This window comes from Monopterus albus, unplaced genomic scaffold (genome assembly GCF_001952655.1).
Source record: "Monopterus albus unplaced genomic scaffold, M_albus_1.0 scaffold3.1, whole genome shotgun sequence".
Taxonomy (NCBI): domain Eukaryota; kingdom Metazoa; phylum Chordata; class Actinopteri; order Synbranchiformes; family Synbranchidae; genus Monopterus; species Monopterus albus.
In genome coordinates, this window is record NW_018127883.1 from 7,585,920 (window position 1) to 7,611,033 (window position 25,114).

Genomic DNA, 25,114 nt, shown 5'->3' on the forward strand with positions numbered 1-25,114 from the left:
AACTATCCAAAAGCCAAGAGGCTATAATGATTTGGAAAGCAGAGACAACACATAAATGGGAAGATGAAGTTAAAGGGCCTTTTTACCTTTGAGAAAAAATATTTCAATTTAAATGTATCACTTTATCAGGATAAGGTCCTCCAGCTTTGCAGCTCTGAGATTACACCAATTAAACATCAAATATGGTGAACTAACTGTAAATGAACAAAAGGCCCTGTTTTAAGGCAGGCACTCTGCTGTTGTTTAGCGCTATTCAGTTACAACCACAAGTCACTAAATCTAGAAAGACAGATTTAACACAGCTGCATGCTGTCCATAAACATGTCTGCTGTGCTGAAATGATTAGTTAGTGAGTGGATGAGTCTGTCACCTGAACAGTATTTGACTCAGAAGCTGTGAAGTGATTCTTAGTTTTGGTCATTTTGTTATGTAAAACTATCAGATATGAGCTCAATCGCGCCTCTCTCTATTTCCTCTACAAACTGAGGAGAGCTGTGAACTTACTGTAGTGTGGGTACACCTGAGCTTAACTAGCTCTTTTATGGTGGAGGAAATATAGATTTTTTTTTTCAATGCACTGCAAATAAATACATGGCATACAAAAACATTTTGACAGTGAACCACATTAGGAGAAATTTGAACAGGAGCATGAAGATCAGTATAGTACAGTACAGGTAACCAGCATTTACTTCAAAAACTGCCACAATTATATAATTAAAAACACAGAAAATAAGAGCTTAATTAAGGTAAAGCACAATTAGCAATCACATCATGCTTACCACTTTTTGCCATAAAAATTGAATAATTATCATTATTTATTAAGCAATTATTATTGTGCTGTTCTGTAGTTTATCTGAGCGACAGTTATAGTTACAGTATATCTACCCTGTTCCCAATTTCTTCTACCAAACGTGTTTTACATTATCATTATTAGTCCTCGGTGCCTTGTGCAAATAATGAAACAATACAATAAATTACATTAGTATTATGATTCAGTACAACTGAGTATTTGTTATCTGGAAAATTTCATTTCCTGTTTTAAATTTAAATATTTAAATATGCTGAAGAGACACTAACTTCTGATATTCAAATAAAATAATGAGAAAACTTTCACAGCCTCACTGTGAAAACAAATGTAGTTCTCAACTAACAGGGTGTAACCCTTGATATATGCTGTAGCTGTATCAAAAGGTGACAACACAAACCATTTTATATACAGTACAAAAAAGGCATTTTACCTATAGTCTTTGCATTGCTGTGTAATTTGTAATTTCTACACTCTAAATTCATCAGGCTGCCCAAAGAAATCCCTTTCCCCTTTTGCAAAGAAGCCAGGCTTACTTCTGCTCCTTTTATGCAAATGAGACAAGTCAAAAGTTTCTGCATGTAATTTAAGATGGCATTTAAGACTCCTACCATAGATGCTATCATCATAATGAATTAATCAGGTAATATGTCCCATTATTCCAAGGCATTATTTTATGTCAGGCCAGGTAATGAATAGTTATGAGGGCATGCACATGTTTTAGCTACAAATTACAAAACTGTACTCCATGTAAATTATATAAGGGACTGATGGAAATTATAGAAAGGGAATATTTAAAACTAGAACAATCTGCTGCGCCATGGGAAAAAATATGGATTCAGTGGTTGTGTAAAAGCGTATGTGCTTTACACTTGGACTGGTGAAAGATTGGTGCCATGTCATAGTGTTCTTTGGGTTTGAATCAGTCAGTGGCTGGAATTCATGTTCAGTATTCAATCCTCATTCTCACACAGGAATACTGGAATAGAGATAAACAGAAGAAAGGCTGTACTTTCCATCTATGCTGTCATAATCATCCATGCACAGGAACCTGTGAATATGTGGTCCATTTCATCGTTGGGGCTGGACTCTGGCAGGGCAGACCAGCCTAGATTAAATCTTAGCTCATCTGATTGGACCATATAAAGTCAAACTGAGCTAATTTTATGCTAGTCTGGTTGCCTCCAGTGAAACTATCCAAAAGCCAAGAGGCTATAATGATTTGGAAAGCAGAGACAACACATAAATGGGAAGATGAAGTTAAAGGGCCTTTTTACCTTTGAGAAAAAATATTTCAATTTAAATGTATCACTTTATCAGGATAAGGTCCTCCAGCTTTGCAGCTCTGAGATTACACCAATTAAACATCAAATATGGTGAACTAACTGTAAATGAACAAAAGGCCCTGTTTTAAGGCAGGCACTCTGCTGTTGTTTAGCGCTATTCAGTTACAACCACAAGTCACTAAATCTAGAAAGACAGATTTAACACAGCTGCATGCTGTCCATAAACATGTCTGCTGTGCTGAAATGATTAGTTAGTGAGTGGATGAGTCTGTCACCTGAACAGTATTTGACTCAGAAGCTGTGAAGTGATTCTTAGTTTTGGTCATTTTGTTATGTAAAACTATCAGATATTTGCTGATTGTAGCTTTACAAAGGCAAATGAGTGCTTGATATTACTGGCAAATCATTATATCACATCCTCATCATGCTGAGACCTGCATACAGACCCAGAATGAGAGCCATCAGACCAACACAAAAGGAGGTACCTGTTTGCCCGGAGGGGGCTTCTTATGCTCTGAAGGACTGTTTTGACACTACAGACTGGGACATTTTCAAATAAGCAGCCACTCATAACAATTGCATAGATACAGCGGAATACACTGAGGCCATCACAGCATACATCACAAATGTCAGGCCCACTCCACCAGACCTACAAACAGCTTCATCCATCAGGCTGTGAGGATGCTAAATGCTGTCCATTACCTGCCCCCCTCTGCCCGTATCAGTGTTCGTGCTAAGCCTTGGATGACAGGTGAGGTTCAGTGTTTAGGGCCGGCGACACCGCAGGCCTAGGGTAACCCACTACAGAACATAAAAAGACTTAGAAAGACTACCCCTGCTGTTTGCACAAACTCAATACATTCCCCCTTTGTGTTATATTACACGTAAATCTGCTGCTGACTGTTGTGGAAACAACAACAACAACAAAAAAAACTACCTCTGCTGTTTTACCGTCTGTTATATTATATGTAAATCTGCTGCTGACTGGTTTTATAAACCCCCACCTCGGAACTGTGACAGTGACATCTCTCTGCTGAACAGCTTCAATGACTTCTTTGGCCGTTTTGAAACACAGAACAACACACCATTACAGAAGACCACCCCTCCTCCAGGCAAGCAGGCTGTGTGTCTGTCTGCAGATATGTTTTTTAATATATATATGTCTATCATAGAGAAGCATTCTGCAGTAATAACAATTCTGTTGTCAAAATTCTAAGCAGACTGCATATTCTGTATTTGTACTTTCAATGTATGCATATAAAATCAATTAACTACTCTGTACTTTACTCAGACTACCTTATTATTCATATTCTTTGCACTGCCTGTACCACAACACTGTATATATATCACCTGACTCAGCCTGGGTAAACCAGGAACTATCCAGAAGACACAGCACTGGTTTGTGTCCAACCCTTCCTCACTCTGCAGTTTGCTGCTGCTGAGCTCTGCTTGTGGGCACAATAGATTTGACACAAGAGTGCTGATGAATCTCATCAGTTTAATGTGTTTATGCTTGCTAAGCCCTAAAGGCTTATTGCTGTTCAATGGAGTGCTACAAAGTTACCTAATTTCCCCCCGGTTGTCTCTCAGCATGCAGCCTCTCTCTGGGTCTACTGGCAACACAGACTCCCAATAACATGATGTGCTCTGCAACCTGTAGAAGGCAGAAGGCACACTGTGTCAGTGATTTCTGCTAACGAGCACAAAATAGACCTTGACAGATTTACAGTGAGTGCAGATATTAGTTTTTTCCACCTTACATTTAGCCCATGACTGTCTCTCTACTTCTACATTGATCCTTTTTTGCAGCATTTTCACAGTAAGTGCTTTAGTCTTATCTTCATTGCCCCCACCTCACCTGTCTCATATTCTAACCTCTGAGGCTGGCTGCCTATATGACAGCTAAAACCCAGTAATAATTAAAATGTCATGCCTTCATATCAATATTTTAAATTAGCTCAAACACAACTCATCGCCACTGCTGTGGTTAAGTACTTTTGGGTGACAGGTAAGTCCAAAGAAAGAGGTACATGAGAATGGTATGATGGAATTACCCAGAGAGAACATGTAGCATTAAAATGTGACTCCCCCATGTGTTACAGTAGTTCATCGTTCATGATTACAAGTGTGCTGCGCTAAACTGACAGATCCATAAATCAGCAGCAACAGGCCAGGAAGCTCCATGTGAGAACTCTTTAGCTTTAGATGTCTGAGTGCAATGCATTAAAAGTGACTAATGTGCACTCATTTGGGAAGGAGGCTGTCAGAGGTTGGTTTTATCAGTGCCATTAAAATACATGCAATCCATGTGATTACATTCATATTAAAATTGCTGTGTTAGGGCAAAATAGGAAGTAGGTTATTATCTCACTATTTTCAGTGGACTTCTGTTAGTAAGTATAGGCTTTTGGCATGAAAGGTTTCCATGAAAAAGTCAATAAAACTGTGAGCTACTGCCGTTTTTCTCAATATTCTAACTATTATGAGTGACAAATAAGGTTGATTCAAAACTTTGTGAGGCTGTACGTGTTCACACATACTCATTTAAAGACATTGTTCAAAAGCAATGCTGAGGATATGGATAGAATGTGACAAATTCTGTCAGAGTAAATATAGTTTAATAAATGAATTAGCTTCATAAATAATGGCTGTAATGACATTTTAGGGGACAATAAGCCTAAGCGTTGTCAGGAAATAGTTGATGTATGAGTTTCATGCCTCAGCGGTTCCTCAAAATGAATAGGCTTGGGAAGATAGCAGGGGCCTGCAACCAGCCTATTTCCTCGAATTATCTACTTGTTGTCAATTTGCACAGTGGAATTACACATGCAAATTGAACTGCCTGCACAAACACCACTTGGAGATGATAAAAACAAATTAACAAAGGCTATAGAAGGAGGATTTATTTCACTGGCTAACCCAGGTCAAGCAATACATGTATTTTACAATTGTGTGTACCCAATTTTGGTGTAATTATATCAGCAAATTATTCTTTGTAATCTTATTATTTTTCCCCAACCTTCTCCTTACACACATAATTAACTTCCTTCATAACCTCACAAATAAATAAATAAATCAATGAATGAATAAAAAATCAGCTTGCCTCTGCATCAAAGTAACAGAGCTTAATCTGATTTGGGGTCCACTGTTGTCAGTGCTCTGCAGCTGAAATCCAGAGGGAGGTGAGAGGTCAACAGTTTAGTGACACTATTTAGTGTCACCGCTTGGTACAGAAGAAGACAAATCTACATAGCCAAAGTCACAATGTTAAAATCTATATAATTAACTCTTAACACCATCCCTCATATTGGGGATGAAATTAAGCATCCCTAGACCTCCACGTTTGCTATTAGATATCTCATTTACTTTGTATACACAGTGCTAATCTGCACTAATGAATTCTGCCACACCAAGCCAGATCGAGATGACTTAAAATTATTACCACTTACACAGATATGCCTTTCCTCATTTGAGGCTCAATTTGGCTGGCTCGCAAAAACAGTCTGTCACAGTAAGATACTAATAATTAGGGTTTTAAGATGATTAGTTTATCTCTGTGCTCTTACAGTCCTGCCTCTTATCCACCATGACCAAAACTTAATAAGAGGCTCTAAGTTTTAAACAGCCAACTCCAAATTACCAAGAAATTATGGAAATAATGAACTGGAGCACATGCCAGGGCAAAGACAGAGAGGTGGACGGTGGGAAAGCCAAGAGACTTTAATTCAAGTGTGAAATAGAACACAAAGTCTAGTAATCAATAAGGAAATGATTCAGAGTTGTAATGCCAAAATTGTTTAGTATTAACAGCTCTAAATTGTGATTCTTTTACCTTCAGATGGTGCCGTGCTCATCAACATGTCACAATAATGCTGAGCGAGTGATACTAGTTAATGGTTGCATATTTATAGGATGATATATAGATTATGCAGGTTCAAGATGACATTGAATACAGCATAAGACTTACCAGCCCAGTTTAATATGAACTGCATTTTGCAAAGCTGAGTATGGTAAATCTGTCTTCTTAGGATACAGGAAGGTCAAGGAGAGTGCAAGGTCTCAGGTTTTGTTCTGTTTTACATTTGAGCAAAAAGACAGAGCTTTCTAATGAACCTACGTTTTTGTTAGTGACCCAAATGTGTCCAAAATACTGCGTACTGAAGGCTAGCATCTAATTTCTGGTCTGAATTGTATTCCTATTTGTTCAAACAGTTTCCGATTTTAAGGGTGCACGTCAAGAATTTTTTCATTATCTACTGAGCTGTCAATCATGTTTTTAAATCAATCAATTGTCTAATCTATAAAATGCTTTAAAATAAAAGCTGGAACAGTGTAAGGTATGGAGTGAAAAGGTGCATTCTGGAAATGTAGTTCTTTACAGCTAAAGTACACAATCTATTAAACCAGCTACTACAGTCCATGAACTATGGGGAGTTTTAACATAATTTTGACATTTATAACATCTGTGAAGTTTTGCCTCCTTTACAATAATACAATATTATTGGCTTACTTGAAAAACTTCTTCCCCTTTTATATACAGTACCTAGTAGCCTACATGAGACTAGCTATTAACATTTTATATACACATTGCTGTTATAGGTTTCTCTCTTTATTCCACATTCAAACAGCACACAAAATACAGGCCATATTTTATGTAGATTATTGGCTTTGCAATGAGATGCAGCCAAAAGAAAGTCTAATGTGAATGAGTGTGAAAGAGCAATTTAGGGCTAGATGTGCCTGTGCCAGTGCCAAAAGCCATACAAGATTTGCATGCTAATCATTCTAATAATAATGTAATGCCCAAAGCACTTTGTGAACCACTGGTCATAGAAGGAAGCTTATCTCTCCCAGAACATGACACAAATATAACATAACATTTAAATGATTCCTAGTAATTCACAGACCTGTCAGTAGCCTTGCTCACCTCAATTAGAAATGCTCCTCAACAGTCTACTCTTGACTTTACTTTACTGAAAAGACTGGTTTAGAACGCTGTAACTACATGTATATTCTCAGTCGCGAATTTAACTATAACAGAAAGGTTCACAGCTCTACCAGCCAAACACCTTAAATTTAATCCTAAACTGTTAAACATTGTTCCTACAAAAACGACCAATAAGAATTTTGGTCTTGCCCTGGTGATTCCCACTGTGCAACCTTAGTAAGTACAGTTCTGATTGGATAACATGAATAGCTGTCAGCCAATCGGTGCTTTTATATGGAAAACGTAACAATGTTTACCCGGAAATGGGAATCTGCTTCTACAACTGTGGTCGAAATCTATAATTTACCGACTTCCGATAGTTTTAGTTTAGTAAAATTAACAATTACCTTATGATCTGATTGTACATATTCGACTAAATATGTACAGCGGACTCCTGCCCAAAGGTTTAACAGAAGACGACCTCAGTCCAGATGACGAAGAGGATAATCAGGAGGATGATGCTGCGAAGAAAATGATGGAGGGTAAAAAGGGTGAGAGTTCTGCCGAAGAAAACATAGACTCAGCGGTAGAGGCACAGCCGACTCACACTGCCAGTGATGCAGGCAGTGATAGTTCGACGTGCAGTATTCCTGGCATATCCCAGGAAAGTTGGCAAGTATGTTGATGTGGTGCAGTGAGCTAACTAAGCTTAACTAGCATTAAGTCTGAAATACAAGCTAGCTTTTGTGTACTTTACCGGTGTTGTTGTTGCACGTAAGTAAGGGCTGTTTACTAGAGAGAATTTTGGTTACAAGATTACTGAGATTAAACGTTATATGGTTTGTGAAGGCCTGTTGGACTATGTGTATATCATAAAACTGTATTTGTACAGCAGAAGTAGATCAAGGCTCCTGGTGCTCTTCTGAATTCAGTATGTGTGCACTGTACGTTCAAGAAATTCCAGGATCTGCGGAAGAAGAATGATGAAATGAAGAAAATGGAGGAGGTCCCCAGAAGAAGAAAAAGAAGACGACACAAAAAAAGTGTCAGTGAAAATGCAATAAAGGGTATGCTTCAATTGCTGGCCTAGTCTGGTGGGCAAGTGTATCTGAAAAACTCTATGACAAAAGGGGAGTAAAAGAAAAGACCAAGCCTAACCCATATTAGAACTTTAAGATACTTAGCACCTTATTGGCACATCTGTTATACTTGAAGACTTCTGTTTAGCTTATGCTAATTTGTATGAAACATCCTAACAACCTTTAACTACTGTACGTCTTATGTCTTTTAACAGGAGCAGAAAATGGGGAACTTACAGAGACAAGGTACTAAAATATTACAGTGTTCACTCAAGACAATTTAGAAAGCAAAATATCTGGCTGATATTCAAGTAAAGTGTTTAAGCTTTCTGGTGCTTATTGTCAAAATATGCATATAGTCATGCTTATGTATCACTAGCAAATGTGAATCTGATATTGTGGACTGGGGAAACAATAGCTTATGAATGCAACACTGTTTGGCAGCTGCCTCTGATACAGACGTGGGCAAAATTGTTGGTACCCTTCCGTTAAAGAAAGAGAAACTCACAATGGTCACTGAAATAATGTGAAATTGGCAAAAGTAATAAATAAAAATTTACTGAAAATTAACTAATGAAAATCAGTCATTGCTTTGGAATTGTGGTTCAACAGAAGCGTTTTTTAAAACAAACTAAAGAAACTGGCCTGGACAAAAATGATGGTACCCCTAGAAAAGATTGAAAATAATTTGACCATAGGGACATGTTAAACTAAAGTGTGTCCTGTAATTAGCATCACAAGTGTTTTCAAACTTGTAATCAGTCAGTCTGCCTATTTACAGGGTGAAAAGTAGTCACTGTGCTGTTTGGTATCATGGTGTGTGCCACGCTGAACATGGACCACCGAAAGCTAAGGAGAGAGTTGTCTCAGGAGATTAGGAAGAAAACTATAGACAAACATGTTAAAGGTAAAGGCTATAAGACCATCTCCAAGCAGCCTGATGTTCCTCTGACTACAGTTGTACATATTATTCAGACGTTTAAGGTCCACGGGACTGTAGCCAACCTCCCTGGACGTGGCTGCAAGAGGAAAAGTGATGACAAATTGAAGAGATGGATAATGCGAATGGTAACCAAAGAGCCCAGAACAACTTCCAAAGAGATTAGAGGTGAACTCCAAGGTCAAGGTACATCAGTGTCAGATTGCACCAGCTGTCTCTGTTTGAGCCACAGTAGACTTTGTGGAAGACGACTGAGGAGGACTTCACTGTTGAAAGCAAATCATAAAAAAGCGAAACTGGAATTTGCCAAAATGCATATTGACCAGCCACAAAGTTTCTGGGAGAATGTCCTTTGGACAGATGAGACAAAACTGGAACCTTTTGGCAAATCACATCAGCTCTATGTTCACAGACGCACACATGAAGCATACAAAGAAAAGAACACTGTATCTACTGTGAAACATGGAGGAGGCTCGGTTATGTTCTGGGGCTGCTTTGCTGCATCTGACACAGGGTGTTTTGAATCTGTGCAGGGTTCAATGAAATCTCAAGACTATCAAGGCATTCTGGAGCGAAATGTGCTGCCCAGTGTCAGAAAGCTTGGTCTCAGTCTCATGTCATGGGTCCTTCAACAGGATAATGACCCAAAACACACAGCTAAAAACACCAAGGGATTATGAAATGGATAAAGATCTAATTTCATCTTAATGATAAAAACAGAGTCCAGTTAAAGGATGAGCAATAAAAAGAAATAAGATGTGGTGAAAACAATTTGCCTTATCATAATGCTGGTCTACATGTATGTAACGAACATTAACACACATCTCCTCTGTCAGCAGACAGCGTCGGAAGGAGCAGGAGAAGCACTGGAGTGAGCTTAAGCAATATTTTGGTGTAAATGATCGATTTGATCCCCCTGCATGTTCCAAACCCCCTCCAAAGGTAACAAAGGTTTCCTTCCTTCCAACTTATCTGCTGAGGCTTTATACTGTGTCTGTCATAGCTGTTAGTAATACCACATCCTTTATGCTTCCACTGTGGTGTATCCTCTCATTGATTTATATGCTATGATATATGGATTAGAAGAATCCTTATGTTAACTCAACCTGACATGGAGAAGAATTTAAAGAATTATGTATGTCTTCATTTAATGATACAATGAATCTCCTTTTTTGTGGGGTTGCTATTAAAGTGAGATGGGGGTTTTTTTTCTCTCAGGAAGAAACCTAATGAAAATCTAAATTTTCCTTGCCAGAAGAAGAGAGAGTTAAATTACCTGATACAGCCTGTGTGACTGCAACCAGAGCATTTAAATGAATGATTAGATAATAGGTGGTTTGGTGCTACCGCTTCTGTGGAATTCATAATTGAAGAAATTAAAACGGAACTTTCTTCCATTCGAATACATTTTCTGCACTTAAAAATTAATGAACGTTTATTGCAAAACCTTTCAAATTGCCAAGGAAGCAAAATATTTGCAAGCTTGATGAGCATTAACCCAGTGAATGGGAACTGTCCTCATTTCAATTTGAAACCCGTTTAATGATTATTTTGGAGTATTTTGTGCTTAATTTATCTCACAGCAGCATAAAATTGAGTTTTTGCTGATTTTAGCCTCATTTTGAAAAATGAAACTATGAAAGGAAAAAAGAAATGATTAACAAGCTGAATGAAACAGAACTTGTCACATCAACATAATGAGGGGCTCCTTCATCCCTCAAATGCAGTTCCTTGTAATGAATATATTTTTTTAAATTCTGCCAAGTCTTGCACACAGTCATTTGAGAAAAAAGCCAGATGGCATTAATTCATCTGCTAACAGAATTTCTTCAGTGACCTTAACCTCTAGAGTCCCTGCGTCCTCATATGAGGACCGCACAGCTTGGGTTTCCAAAGCTCAGGACTCTAGAGGTTAAAACACTTTTCATGGCACAAAGGATTATGGTTTGTCATTGTGAGTTTTGTTTGAGAGATACAGTAGATGATAACTGAGAACAGTAGTCAAGTTGTGTCAGAATCATTTCAAGTATAAATACAGAACAATAAACTACAAAATAAAGACCAAGCAGCCAGAGTTACAGAGAACATTGTGTGTTTAAGCCTGATGGTGTTGTACTTTTAGAGTAGAGTCAAGGTCCTCAAACAGTACATCAGAGGAGACACATTAACAATAGAGCTTCTTTCCAGTGTATTTTTTTAACATGTTGAAAATTTGGGGGATGAAGAAATCTGGTGCTCCGCTCCCTCATCACAGCAGAACTGCCTTACCATCAGTATCCCCCCCCAATCCCCCCCACCACCCGCTTAGGCCTGTAATGGAAATGTGTAATTAAAGAGTCACATTTATGTTTGGTAATCTCCTGTAGCATTTCTAAGATTTCCCCACTAATATCCAATCAAAAAGGTTTTCATTTATGAAGGGAAATCTACATATTTGTAGTAATGGCAATCATATTAAAAATAAGGCCCTAGGGACTTTTGAAGTTACTCTTTGATTTTTTTTTTCTCTCTACCCCATTTCAAAAAAAATCTGATTTTTTTTTCTCCTCTCTCTCTCTTCTGCAGTCCGGCCTTGAAAAGAGCATAGAGAGGGCCATAGCTGAAGGGGACATTGCAAAGGCGGAGGAGATGAGCGACAGACTCGCCACTCGAGAGGTACGTTGCGCTGATAAGAGATCTTTGGGGTGCCCCTGCTGTGACAAATCAGGCTAATGGATCCGTGGCCATTTCTGCTGCAAAGACATAGAGGAACAAAAACACACGCAGACACCCACCATTCAGTCCTGCAGCCCTTTTTCATTGAGTTAATGGAAAGCCCTCCCCTTAGTTTTGAAGTGCTGCAGTGTCTAAAGGACTTTTGGCTCTGCTTTTTAATGAAGGGTACATTGCTTTCAAGCCAACTGTTAAATCATTCTCCAGGTAAGAGTTTCATACCTTTGAAGTTGTACATGTTCCTAAACGCAGTGCCTGAAGTTTTGTAACTAACTGCCTTGGCAGGCATCAAGGATCAAGTGGTTTGAAACTAATTTAGCATAGAATGTAGCCCACACACACATATAATTGTGGTTAAAAGGACACACAACTGCAGTGTTACTCTTCCGCTGGGGGAACTGCCATACTTCGTGTGTCAAAGTTAAACTTCTTTGTTTCATGATGCATGTTGCTTACAGCAACCCATAAGCTTTTTCACTTTGTAATAGTAGCAACACAAACATGTTACCTACTGCAGACTCAGAATTCATTATTGGGTGTGGATTGCACTATAGTTATAAATTAGGTTCAAGAATAACTTTCCCTTCTCTGAATCACCATTTCAGTGTTTTTCTTTCAGTGATTTGCTCAGTGTTACACAACATACAAGCATGGGAGTCTCCCATTTAAACTCATGATCGTATAGGTTGTGACCACCAGTTTTAACCGTTTAAGCTTAGTTTCCAAGAAATTAAGTTTTGTTGTCATTTTGGCATGATGGCCAGTGCCAAATAGTACAGTACCCATGAGCCATTTTCATAATTTCTGTGGAAAACATGCCAGCCAGAGGTGTGAATCAGAGCTGTAGCAAATTCAAAACACTTTGTTGTTGCAGCTGTGAACAAAATATGTTGCCATAGATGCAAAATTTTTCCAAAATTGACCTGAAATCTAAAAGTGTATTGATTTAAAGTAATAGTTCAGAATTATGGAAAATAGCTCCTATGTAGAATGTGAAGTTGACATCACACCATGTTGAATTTTGGGTAAATGCACCATGTTTGGAGCATCATACTCATTATCCATAGATCCATATATACACAACATACATCTATAAGTAAATAAAAAAAAAAAAACTACTCTGCCATAAGCTACATACGATAGCAGGTGCTTTAGCTACATCCAGATGTCCACTTTAGTGTTCAGTTTGTGAGCACAGACAGGTCAGAAACTGATTCATCTGAAGTGGTTATGTTATCTGTCAACAGCTAGCGTTAGCTCCTGAACCGAAAGCTGAAATCAGGTTATGGAGTCATTTTTCAGTCTGTCGCTCTCATAGAATGTATCTCTAATTGTCAGCCAAAATGATGTACAGGAAGAAGTGACACCGCACACTGTAAATACAAGTGTAGAATCTGTGTTTGCACAAGATTATATTCCAGGTTTTTTTTTTGTTGTTATTTATCATCAAAACATTTTTCTAGAAGACCTCACCCTCTTGAATGAGTAAGCAGGCTCCATAAATAAGGTTCAGTATGTTAAAAAAGCAGTTGTACTATTCACTGAATTGGCATTGCATCTGTGCACCGGTATCTCCTGCGTTTAACAGACATTAGTGTGCAGCATCAGGGCCCTTTCATATTCCAGTCTTAACTGCTAACATAGTGGTCAAATATGGGGGAGTTAAATGAAAGCTCTTGTGAGTGGCACCTGCACTGTACTTTCAGAAAGCCTCTTAGAGCGCTCATGGATTGGTTTTAGCCTGAGCCTGGGTTCTCGCCTGCCTGGCACCTGCTAGAGCTGTGATGGGATGTGACAGCAGTCTGGCAGCCCCAACTCATTGTATAGCAGTGATAACTTATTTCATGAGGGTAGTGAATTGATGCAAACTTGTGCACCATTTCCTTCTGAATACAAAGAAAGGAAGCATGGGAAAGCTGAATAGAAGTGGCAGCTAAAAGCCAATAACTTTGAAGGATTCTGAATCAGAAAGGATTATGATCTATCTGGAACAATGCTGTCTGTAAAACAGATAGCATTAAGACCAACATATTTGTTTACAGCACTCCTGTTCACTTTTGACAGGAGCACTGTGACAAACATTTAGAGGATCAATAATCCCCGCTGTGGCCAGAATCAGTTTCAAGGTTATAATTGAGTGGCTCATTTGGTACAGAATGGCTTAGATGTTTAATTTGTTTATGGTCATAACACTGAGACATGATTGTGACAGGCTTTTCACTGGGATAATAGCAGCAGGTTTTCTTGCAAAAAAAGCAAAAACATTCCGACAGCTGTGAAGAACTAAAGAGGCCTGTTTGTCCCTCTAGGCATTGTTTTGTAAGGAAGACGCCGCTACATGTTGGATGACAAAGTCTCAGTGTATTTTCACCCTCAATCTAATCGTTTCCCACTTATCTCCTCAAAGCAAAGGCAAATGGAAGGAAGATAGAAAGCTTGCTGTCAGAATTTCTCTTTTATAAGACAAAAATGTTTGTTTCTGCCGTTTGAGCTCCCCAAATCAATTAGTGATTTCCATTTGCTCTACTTTCTTTTTTTCATTTTAACATTAAAACAATTACCAAAAGTAAAAAAGTGTTTTGAAGGCTTCTTACAAATTCTGAGATATGTGCTCTTTCATCTGTCAGACGTCTGAGACACGCTCCTCAGATATTTCAGGTTGAGGTTTTTTATTCTCATTACGGTTTTTAAATATTTCCCAAGGCTGTAAGTCTTTGTTTCGGATAAATTCATGAAGACATGCTCCATTTTCTAAGTGAAAGTATTAATACCTTCAAAGCTGGCACAAAGAACTCACATCCCCTTTTAGGTAACAAAGTATCATTAATGTCTGCATTGCTTAGACAAAGCTCCCCAATGTATTTCTTTAAACCATGCAAATAAGGTTCTTTTCTCATAAACATGTCTGTTGATCCTCCTCAGCATGTGTAGATTTCTTTTCATAATTCATAGAAGACAGAATGATGTAGAAATCCTCTCACCTCCAAAGTGGTCCTAGTAGTTCAGTAGAACAAAAGATGCCAGTCCTCTAACCAGGCACTAACTGTACTCAGTTTGGACAGACACATATGGATCTAACAAAGCCACATTATCAGCAAAGAGAAAAAGCTCCCAGTCAGCTGAGGATGTAACCTGATACACTTGTGAAATGTGCACTTCTACATCTGATGTGGTGCCATTAATACCTACACATTGAATAACACTACTTGGGTATGATTTAACCAGCTAGCTGCTAAGTTATCGCACCCAACAGCCTCATATTTATTGCATCAAATAAAATAATGTACTGTATCAAAAGTTTTTTGAAGGTCGAATAGAACCATATAATTTTATGAAACTGGATTACATTGGCTACAGCATTTAGTACTAAACTTATAATTATTCCTTGCTTGGCATTTTGAGACAGAACTTGTATTTGTAGCTTCATTCCGTACTGAACCTTAAATCAGGATGATAAAAATCAACTCGGCAAAGCAAAAGCTGCTTTGTCTACTTGGTGCTCAGCTGCTGTACAGCACATTGTTTGTCACACTAATCCACCCTCTTGTGTTTCATTCCTTGCAATAAATAATTACTCCCTTGCTCATTTTTCTCTTTATAAAAACAGAGCCACCGAGGTCTTTTGAAATAGTCAGGAGCTGTGTTTTATATACAGTAAGTCGGTATATTTCACCAAAAAAGATGGTCACACCATGTTAGAGCTTACAGTTCCCCATAGCACTCATCACAGCTATTAGAGTTGCATTACCACTTCAAAACAGAAACTCTCTATAGTCTGTCACAACTGGGGATGTCAAGTCCATATGAAAAATAAAAAGTTGTTGCATGGCTACGGACCTGTGTTGAACCACCGAACACAAAAAACATGTATGTTCTAAAAGGTAGTTCTTCTTTTCAGTCAACTAGCACTATGGAGGACCACTATATTATAGATATGGCAGTGAACTGTTTAGGTGGTTTTATAATATAAGGATCTAGTTGGAGACATGTTTGCCAGTGTGCAAACACCACAAAGGGTCACACAAATGCAGTTCTTCCCACAGTAGACTCAAGTCAGTGGGAAATTGACCTCTGTTCACACTGATTCAAGTGATACTCAATGACAAATGCATCAAAATCTAGTGGAAGCTTGCTGTGATGAGCTGACCTCATTCCTGTATTCACTGAACTGTCCATTCAATCCTGGATTCACTGGCTGCATTTAGATCCAGTACAGCCCAGATACTGGCTTTAATCCAGTTCAGGTTTAACTGACAACAAGCCTACAAGCTTTTCAGTTGTTTTGAATGAAAATGTTTACCTCTTCTTCATCTACAATCTTCTTTTGAATCCATGATTTTGGTGCTATCCCATATTACTCTACATGTAAGAGTTTTATGTTGTACTTTGTGAAAATCAAAAGGGAGAGATTAGTGGTGCCACAGTAAGTTAAACATAAGCAGACTTATTGATCAGGTTTCTAAAAGAGATTAAACCTATCCCAACCCAGTTATTATCCTTGCATGCAAAAAAACAAACAAATTTATTGTCCTGATGGACAATAAATTGAACATACACGGTGGCCTTTATATAACACTCCACGTCTGTGCAAATGAAAGTGCTTAGCAAACCCTGCTTTGCAACAATTATATATTCCTCTAGGTGTGTTTATGTGCACTAGGTGTGTTTATTTTTAGTGTATCTGCAAACTGATTGAACAAATATGAGAGTGTAAAAGGCAGGTCACTTTTTCTCAGAATTAAATTTTGGAAAAAAAACCAGTATATCACAGCATAGATTCATAGCACATTCATGATGACTTCTGTTCTATTGGTGCCTGTTATGTGCTGAATTGAAATCAACCAAATTTGTGCCACCCTCATATGGCTTCATGTTTGATCAGTGGCTTCCTGTTCTCTAGATGGCATTTGGTTGGCGGACCTCTCTTTACACTCTGTTTTATACATAATTGACCTGAGCAGTCTAAAGTGTTTAAAAAGACATCCCGTCTAATAGTTAGGTCACTTAATGTATACAGTAATTAGCCATATGAATTAACTTGAGAAACCATTTATGGTTTCTGTATCCTTTAAACATGCGGATGGTTCTAACATCCCTCATTATGTTCAGGCTCATATTTCAATAGAAGCAGCAGCTGAAAGAAAAAGCCTCACTGTCCTTGAAATCTACCCTTTAGAAAGCCTCACTAAAGCGCTGTGAAAGAAAGGTGGCATGGCATTTTGCTGGAGGAGACATGGTGGCTTAGTTGAAACAAAGAGCTGAACTAAGTGTGTTTCATGATTTTTATGTTATTTAACACCTTTTTTTTCTACTTGCCACCGTCTCCCTCCCATGCCCCGTGTTTGTAATCGAAAAATTGAGCGTCGCTTTTGTGAAAAGTGAGCTTTATCAGATTCTGACTTTTCCCACCCACATGGCCCATAGGCCACCTCACAGAGAGTTTAGGAAAACTCTCCTCTTTGTTCATTTTTCCTTCAGCACAAGGAATTTATCACTGAATGAACTTTTATTGTATCTCTGGATGACTCGCATTAAATTTTCGCCCATTAATTTTGAAATGGATTTGGAAATGGGTGCTAAGCTTTTATCAAATTCCTGGGAATCTCATTTGGATTATTGTATTTCATTAATTACTTGATAGACAAAGCATACTTTTCAATGTAGATTTGTGTGCTGTTTAATTAATTAGCATGTTTTCTCTTTTAATTAAAGCCATTATTTAAAATTAAAGCCCACAGCAAAACACATATATAATTTTGTTTGTAATTAGGCCTTAATTGGTGGTAGCGGTTTCTTTTTTCATGATTGCCATTTTATTGCCAGTCACTCATTAATTAAACAGTTTTTTCTAATTAGCTTATAAAACTGTTGATGGCATATTATTGTAAGTGTGAGTTCAAAGCTCGCTAATAAGCCTCCGCAAGAGGCGAGATAATGAAATGCACAAAGCAGGCAAACTTTCAGAGATTTTTTTCTCTCTTCTCCCTAAAAATGACATGTTGTGTGTATCTAGCATCAGATTACAAGAGGAGAAACTGGGGACATGGCTGTTCCACTGTGCCTTCCCTGGAGTGGCTTTCTTTTGGCTTGCCATGTAATTCTGTTTGTCAAAGCGGAGGCAAGATTACAAAATGCTCTTATGACTGATCAACTTTGGTGGGAATATTGTCTAACACTATATTAAGCATTGAAATAATGGCATATTATTTAACAGTGATTTCACTATTTCTGACTATCAAACCCTCAAGAAATTAGCTTGAATGCTTTTTGGGATGACCAGTGGTGGAATCAAGTACTGTACTTAAGTACAAATCTAGGTACTTTACTTGATTACTACCATAGGTGTAGTGGTTTCTTTCTCCAAGAGAGGAACAAGAATATTTGCATAATGTGGTTGAAATTCATTAGGTTGCATTTTTGTGAATGCTTGAAGATCCAGTCATCAGTGATGGCCAGACTTGAACTTAATGGGTGATGTCACAGTGCATTTATATATAGCCAGTGTTCAAAACTCAGTTTCAGCACCCTTCGTACCTGAAGCTCGTTCTTGGAGGTGAGGAGGCTGATCTGTTCACCAGTTTCATTCTGTGCAAGTTGATTTTCATAACAACGCTCAAGAAATACGGTGTATTTTGGACACTTCACATTTTTAATAGGCTGTAACTATAGGTGTAGTGCTTCTGGAGTGCAATGGTATGACCCTCTGATGCTTTTTTTTCTCCAGGAGACTAAAAAGAATGATTGTATAAATGAAATTCATATAACGTTATATTTATAATATAATTATAAATATATCGTTATATTGTTAGTGATTGAAGAACAAGTCATCAGTAAAGCACATCCTACAAGAGAACCAGAAAAAGTTAGGGTTAGTTATGATATTAAAATTTAAGGTGTAGTGATTGATTCAAAAAGTCAACTTGTGCAAGTAACATGCAAGAAAACATTCCACCTTAAAAGTGTCCGGTAGCTGCCGGTAGCTTTGCAGCAGCACAGTGAACATACAGTAGCTGTTAATTCATAAACACGAAAAACAACAAAAACAGTTGTGGAGTTTTTCAGTTTTTTGTCTTCTGAGATACTAAATGGAATATCTTTGTATTTGATGGTCAGACAAAACAAGACATATTAAAGCCTCCTCATTAGAAATGATTACACTTGACTGTTAATCAGGGAAATAACCACCAGTTGTAGCCATACAAATTTTTAACCCCTGAAATCTGTATGGTCACATGATGATGGTGTTAATCATTGTTACATTTATTGTCTTATGTAAGAGCTGACATTCTGCTGGATTTACATTCTTTATGTTTACTCCAGCCTCTTACTTTTCTTTACTGATTTCAAAGTGGACCAGTTGAATGGAACTTTGTATCCCATCCTCTTGATCTCCTGTCCTTCCTTATGCTGTCGCAACACTAAGGCTTTGCAGCCAGAAACACATTTTTCTTCCCCTTCCACCTCAGCTCTCAGAAACTATGCTGAAATAACACACGAGCTGCCTAATCTGATATTCATTCCTTTCTTATATAGCCCTGCTTTCCAAAGTTGACTAAGGCCACATTATTTAGGCATTAAGGTAGCGTGATAAGGGAATTAGGCTGGTCATTAATCGTTTACACGTCAAATGCAGCAGAGCAGCTCGGGGAGGTGATTTAGTGAGGCAAAGCCATATAGCCCTTGTTAATCCACCTCTCACATGTTTTAATTGGAAGAGGCTTCCTGGATAGGAAATTTATGAATGGGTTTAAGGCCATTTCTTCCTTAAAGCCATCATTTATTTCACATTCTTAATAGGAGCTTTAACACTTTATTCACATGGAGATATATTTTTCCACATCTTTCATTCAGCTATTGTCTTTTTGCACTCGCTGTTTAATTGCCACAGTGTTTTTGTGGACCCCTGGCTGCTCACAAAGACTTCCTAATGCTGCTTTCATTCATCAAACACCTCAGAACCGACACACAAATCAAAACACTGTGAAACAGTTATTAAGATAGCACTGGCTTATCTTGTGTATAGCTTACATAGCAGCAATGTTCATTTTTATTTTGCCTTTTTTTGTTCCCGTATGGACATCTCATATTTGAGTCTTCACTGAAATCTCCATGATGGCCCAAACATGAATGAACAGAAAACAGTACTTTTGACTTAACCCTCCTAGTGGCCTTAAGCCTCTGCTTCTGCAGTGCCAGCATTGTGTACCATGGTTTTTTTGCATTCACATCTTCCAAAGGTCAGAGAAATAATCCTCTGAATAAACCTTGTTTTTAACAGGGCTGTGCACAGGCCACACAAGAGACAGCAACAATGCACAGAAACACGCCTGTGATGGACACTTAATTGTGTATTAATATGTTGTGGACTGGGAAGAATAGCTTTTTAGGAGCCACATAAAGAATGCAGAAGGTTTCCTGTCTCCTGCCTTTATTCCAGTATTGTACTTTCATTCTTATTTTTCACAAGCGTCTAATGTGAAAGGATTTGGCACTAAGATGCACGCAAGGGGAGGACGGGGGAAATCCTGAAAAGTGGATCAAAAAAGTAAATGAAAAATAACGTCATATTACAGAAAATATGAGAGGCTAATTTGTGCCGACTTTTTGCTAATTTTGTTCTCGCCACAGAAAGAGGAGCCATCACCTGCTTGGCGCCACAGCGCTGACAGTGCCAGTGATCCATGAAATAAGCTGCTGCTGGCTTTGTTCAGATAAGAATGAACAAATCTGCACAATGTACTGCTCTCAGAATCTCATTTTCATACTTGCATGCAGGCTAAAAGAAATAAGCTGTTTGCAGGCTTGATTAATCAGACATTTGAGGGGTTTTTGTCTCTTTGATCTGTTCTATCTCCAAGGTAACTTGGTTGATATTAATGTTGAGCCCCAGTAAAGACAGTCAACTGATTAAAAAAGGGAAAAAATAAAGACCTTTAATGCTTTGAATATAGCAAAGGCTATGTTGTGAACTAATAGGGGGACATGAGGGGCATGGAAGTGGGTTTTCATTTTTCTTTTAGGATGAATGGGAAGGTGTGTTTTTAAGACCTTTTGCATTTCATCCTCATGTTAAAAAAAAAAAGAATGTCTGTAAATCTCCAAATGAAACATTTAACATTATGCATTTTCATTTGATTTGCTCCATGAGCAAGCCCCAAAGTGTTTTTTTTTTCTGCAAACACCCGAGACTGCTTTTGGATTTGTCATAAATTTAATAATTGTCTGGTTTCTAATCTCAGCGTGCATCAGAGCCATTTAGCACCTACACCACTCTGACAAAGAGTGGAGAAACATCCTGGTGTGATTTTATCTGCTCGCAGATCTGCTGCAAACGTAAGCGTAGTCACCCATTATAGGGCCCTTTAAGAGGAGGAACATGATTTGAGGAATGTAAAACCCATAAAATGGCAAAAAACTAGAGAACTGTCACAGTATGTGTGCTTCAGGTTATGCAGACGCTTTCACAAATCTTCCAGTGACTGTATAGATGAATGCCTTGAGGGCCCAGTCAGAGCCCAGTACTTGCAGCCAGCTGAAGCCCTTATCTTAAATCCAAGCAAAGTACCATTAATCTTTTTGAAAGACCTTTATGGCTTTTAATGTATCCCAAATTAGAACATTTTACACCCTTGGTTCCTGAAATATGGTGATAAAAAGCCTTTAGAGTTTAATTTTTCCTGCCTGCTCGCTCTGACCTGCTTAATCCCAGCATGCATTAGGAGATATTTTAGTTTCAGTCTTTCTAATAAAGTTTATCCCACTTAATTATAATTGAAACATTTTTTTCCAGCAGGTCTTTTTTTCAAGTGGCACAGTGGTGGCATATTTCTTCACTGCCTTAAGACTTTCCCCCCTGATTGTACTGTGAATATTGCAGAGAATTACCCAAAGGTTTGGTAAAATTGTTCCACGTTGTTTATCAAAGTTTGCCTTTGCTTGAATAATAAACCTATCGCAGGAGTGACAGCCGAGACAGGATTCTTCCCTTTGTTTCCCGTGCTTCTGTGTGACTGGGGTTATTGGGATTATTCTGCTTCACAATACACACATTTTCCCTGGGATTTGAATGTTTGCCTCTTGCAGTCACGGTCATTCTCTGCACTTCTGATTTCAGGGACTGCCTGCAGTACTCCAAACACTTTTCACTGGTGATGAGTGAAAAATGCTATTACAACATTTTTTGAGATGAAGGAAAAAGGGCAAAATGCTGAACATTATTTCTCATTGTTTATGTATTCAGTTATTTAATCTAGACATTAAACAACAGAAAAAAGTCATCAAAAAGCAACAACAAGAGACTGTAAGCCAGGAGCTTTATAGAGGACTCAAACAAAAGGCAGGAGAGGTTAGCAGGATTTTAATAAAATAGTAAAATAGAACTGTCATTTGCAGAGAGCTGGGGCACTTCACCCCCCCGCAAACTCACACACACATATATCACATATATATTTATTTTCTGTACGTTGGGTTTTGCAGATTGTAAAGAGCTTGTAGGGTTGAATTTTCAAATTAAAACAAGACGCGCTGGAGAAAACTCTGTCTACTGGGGCGGCAAGTAGTGAATCCATTAATCTGCCAATAATTTTCCTGATTAATTGCTTGGGTCAATAAAATGTCACAAAACAGTGCCCAACCCAGAGCCCTAGGTGATGTAGGTAAGGACGTCGACATCCAGAAGATATTTAGTTATAGCAAAATATTAATATTTGAGAAAGTGTTAATTAGTCATTTGACTAAACATTGCAGTATTAATGTCTGTTTCAGAAACAGGACACTCGATTTTGACATTGTTGTAAAAGAAGTGTTACTGACGGTGGAGAACAAAAACTATCCAATATAGTTTTTTGAGAAACATTATTGTCCATATGATGGAATGAATTTCTGCTGCAAGTCATAGGACACTGTGCAAGATCACTTACTTTCCAAGAGATACTGTAGGTTATATCCAATCACCAGTCCTACAGTAATGTAAAATGTGGTAAATTATAGGACAACAGGGCAGCATCCATGTGTTGATCAGCTCATTAAGGTTTTACTGTTTTGCGGAGGAGGCAGCAGAGACACTTGACGAGAAGCCACTTGGACACATTAGTCAGAAAGCTCTCTCTTGCCACAGACTGATTTCTATTTTCTAATGGGTCTCTCCTGTGTCTGCTTCTAAATAGCTGGCTGTGAAAATTGCTCAAGCCGCTGATTGCCATGACTTTGTGCGACGCAAACAGGAAGAGGATGCTTTGAGGGCAGCGCAGAAAAGAAAGCAAATAGCCTGGGGGTAGGACGTCTCTCTCTGCTTTCATGTTTGTTTGCCATCATATCTGCCACATGTGACCCTCAGGTTTCAAGCACAGTTAAAACGGAGCCACTGAAGTCTGCATTTCAGAAGTGAATGGCTGCTTATGCACAGCTTAAAGCTGAAAGTTAAAATGTATTGAATGTTTTTCTGTGTTGCAGGTTTGAGGCGAAAAAACGATGGGAAACCAAAAGCAACATGGGCTACATGTGACAAACGGGAAAAAGAGAAGGACTGTGCTTCTTTTTAGTTAATTTGATAAAAGTGGTGTCTTTTTAAAGGATTGACCCTGTTTTTTTTCTTTCCTCTCGCTCTCTCTTTGTATGTTTGAAGATTTCACACCAGTGGAGTGTGAGGGAGAAAAGGCACAGAGAGAAACCAATCCTGAGTACAAGAGAGAGAAGAATCATGGAACATTCAGATTAATTCCAAAGGCACCCATTGGTGTCTGCATTGTGTTATTTTTCATTACATTTCAGTTATTTGAGTGCTCTGGCTTTTTCTTCCTCCTTCAAATTAAATCTGGTGTACATTACTGGATGTTGTGTTTATTGCTGTAAAGTGGGTTAATCATGGAGGCACTCCTTTCTTCTTCCAAGGAAGAGAAAGAAAAGATTAGGGCTTTAATGCAATGCACAGGATAATGTGCGATAGGATTTGGGAGTAGAAAATGAAAATTGGCTGCTGTAAACTGATGTGAGCTGTCGTAAACTGGAAGTTAAGTGAATGGGGAGGGGTGCAGTGTGAGACATGAAACAGAGGCTTTGCTGTTGGCCCTCGCCCATGCTGGGAGACATGCTATTGTTTCTCAGCCCAAACAAGAGGCACAAGCTGTTTCTCGAAGCCTACACTCGCCACTCATTGTGTGATGAGCTCTCTTCAGCATCGGTAAACTCATCTAAAACTGTCGATCCCTTCTGCTGTTTGATCTTTTTTTAATCTGCATCTTTTGCAGCTACTCAACACTTTTGAAATGCATCATTCAGATTCCAGGAAGTGTTAAGTGCAAAGAGCATGCAAAAAAGCACAAAATGATGATTACTTTTATTCTTGCTTGCTTACAGTTTTTTTTAACCATAGAAAATAATTACTTTGCTTCAAGGTAATAAGAATTAAAATTAATCCTCCTAAGTTGTTTGCATTGCACATATTTGGACATTTTGTCCCCTAGTGAGGAGCACTTTGCTGCGAAGGCTGAATCAGTACATGGTGAAATGAATAAAACATCAGCAATAAAAGTTTATAGGCAATTATGATACAAAACACCTGAGCTGAAGAAACCTAGATATGCACAAGCTGAATGTTAAAAAATCAAGCTTTTGCATCATTTTCCATTCAAGTGAATCACGTCTGTGTGTCTGAGAAGCTGTCAGTTGGTGAGAATTGGTGCTAATTAAACTATTAATTATCTCTGTAATGAGACGCGAGTTAAAATGGTGTTAAGCACATCAAAGTACAACATGGGATTTCTTCACTTTGATGACTGCTATGAAAAATATATCTTCACTGGGGAGCGAGGAAACATCAGGGATGCTTCATTAACAGGACAAAAGGAGGCAAACTATTCAAAAGTTCTGGATAACTCCTTGAGGGCAACATCATAGTTTAAGCATCTGTTTTATTTGCAGAAAATGGCACCGCCTGTCAGAGGCAACAACTTTTCAAGAAGGTTATATTCTGGATTTATCATCTCAGAGAAGGAAGATTACAAAACTGAAGCTAAAAATCATCTATGAATATCTATGAATATGTTTTCTATATGTAAAGCCTCTTCTTTTTTAAAACCAGTAGTTGTCAGTGAACATGACCAACACTGATCTAAGAGCATCATTGTCCATATCAATAGCATCTCACTTTTTTCTCTGCACACAGGATAATGCCTTGAGCAGAGATGATTCTGCTTTTAAGCTGGAAAATCCACTTTCCCCTCCTCATGTTGAGGAGCTGTTTTCAATAGTCTATTACTGGAGGCCAATCTTAGCCCCTGACCCAGGTTGATTTGTTGTGAAATGCAGAGACAAATTCCTTGGGCACATGTCAAATCACTTGTAGGAAAAGAGTTTGTTGTATGGAGC

General features: G+C 38.3%; 1 protein-coding gene across 2 annotated transcripts; it reads left to right on the forward strand.

Moving 5' to 3' along the window:
- Positions 1-7,332: 7,332 nt before the first annotated feature.
- Positions 7,333-23,682, forward strand: fam204a (family with sequence similarity 204 member A). 2 transcript variants are annotated; one of them, XM_020601844.1, is made up of 7 exons: positions 7,333-7,694; positions 7,974-8,085; positions 8,313-8,343; positions 9,877-9,979; positions 11,603-11,692; positions 22,915-23,021; positions 23,201-23,682. In XM_020601844.1, exons 1-7 carry the CDS (start codon positions 7,458-7,460, stop codon positions 23,250-23,252), a joined length of 732 nt encoding a protein of 243 aa, XP_020457500.1. In that variant the 5' UTR covers positions 7,333-7,457; the 3' UTR covers positions 23,253-23,682. The 2 variants fall into 2 exon arrangements, with proteins under 2 accessions (XP_020457500.1, XP_020457490.1); XM_020601834.1 differs by having other exon boundaries at positions 9,874-9,979; positions 23,201-23,680.
- Positions 23,683-25,114: the final 1,432 nt, after the last annotated feature.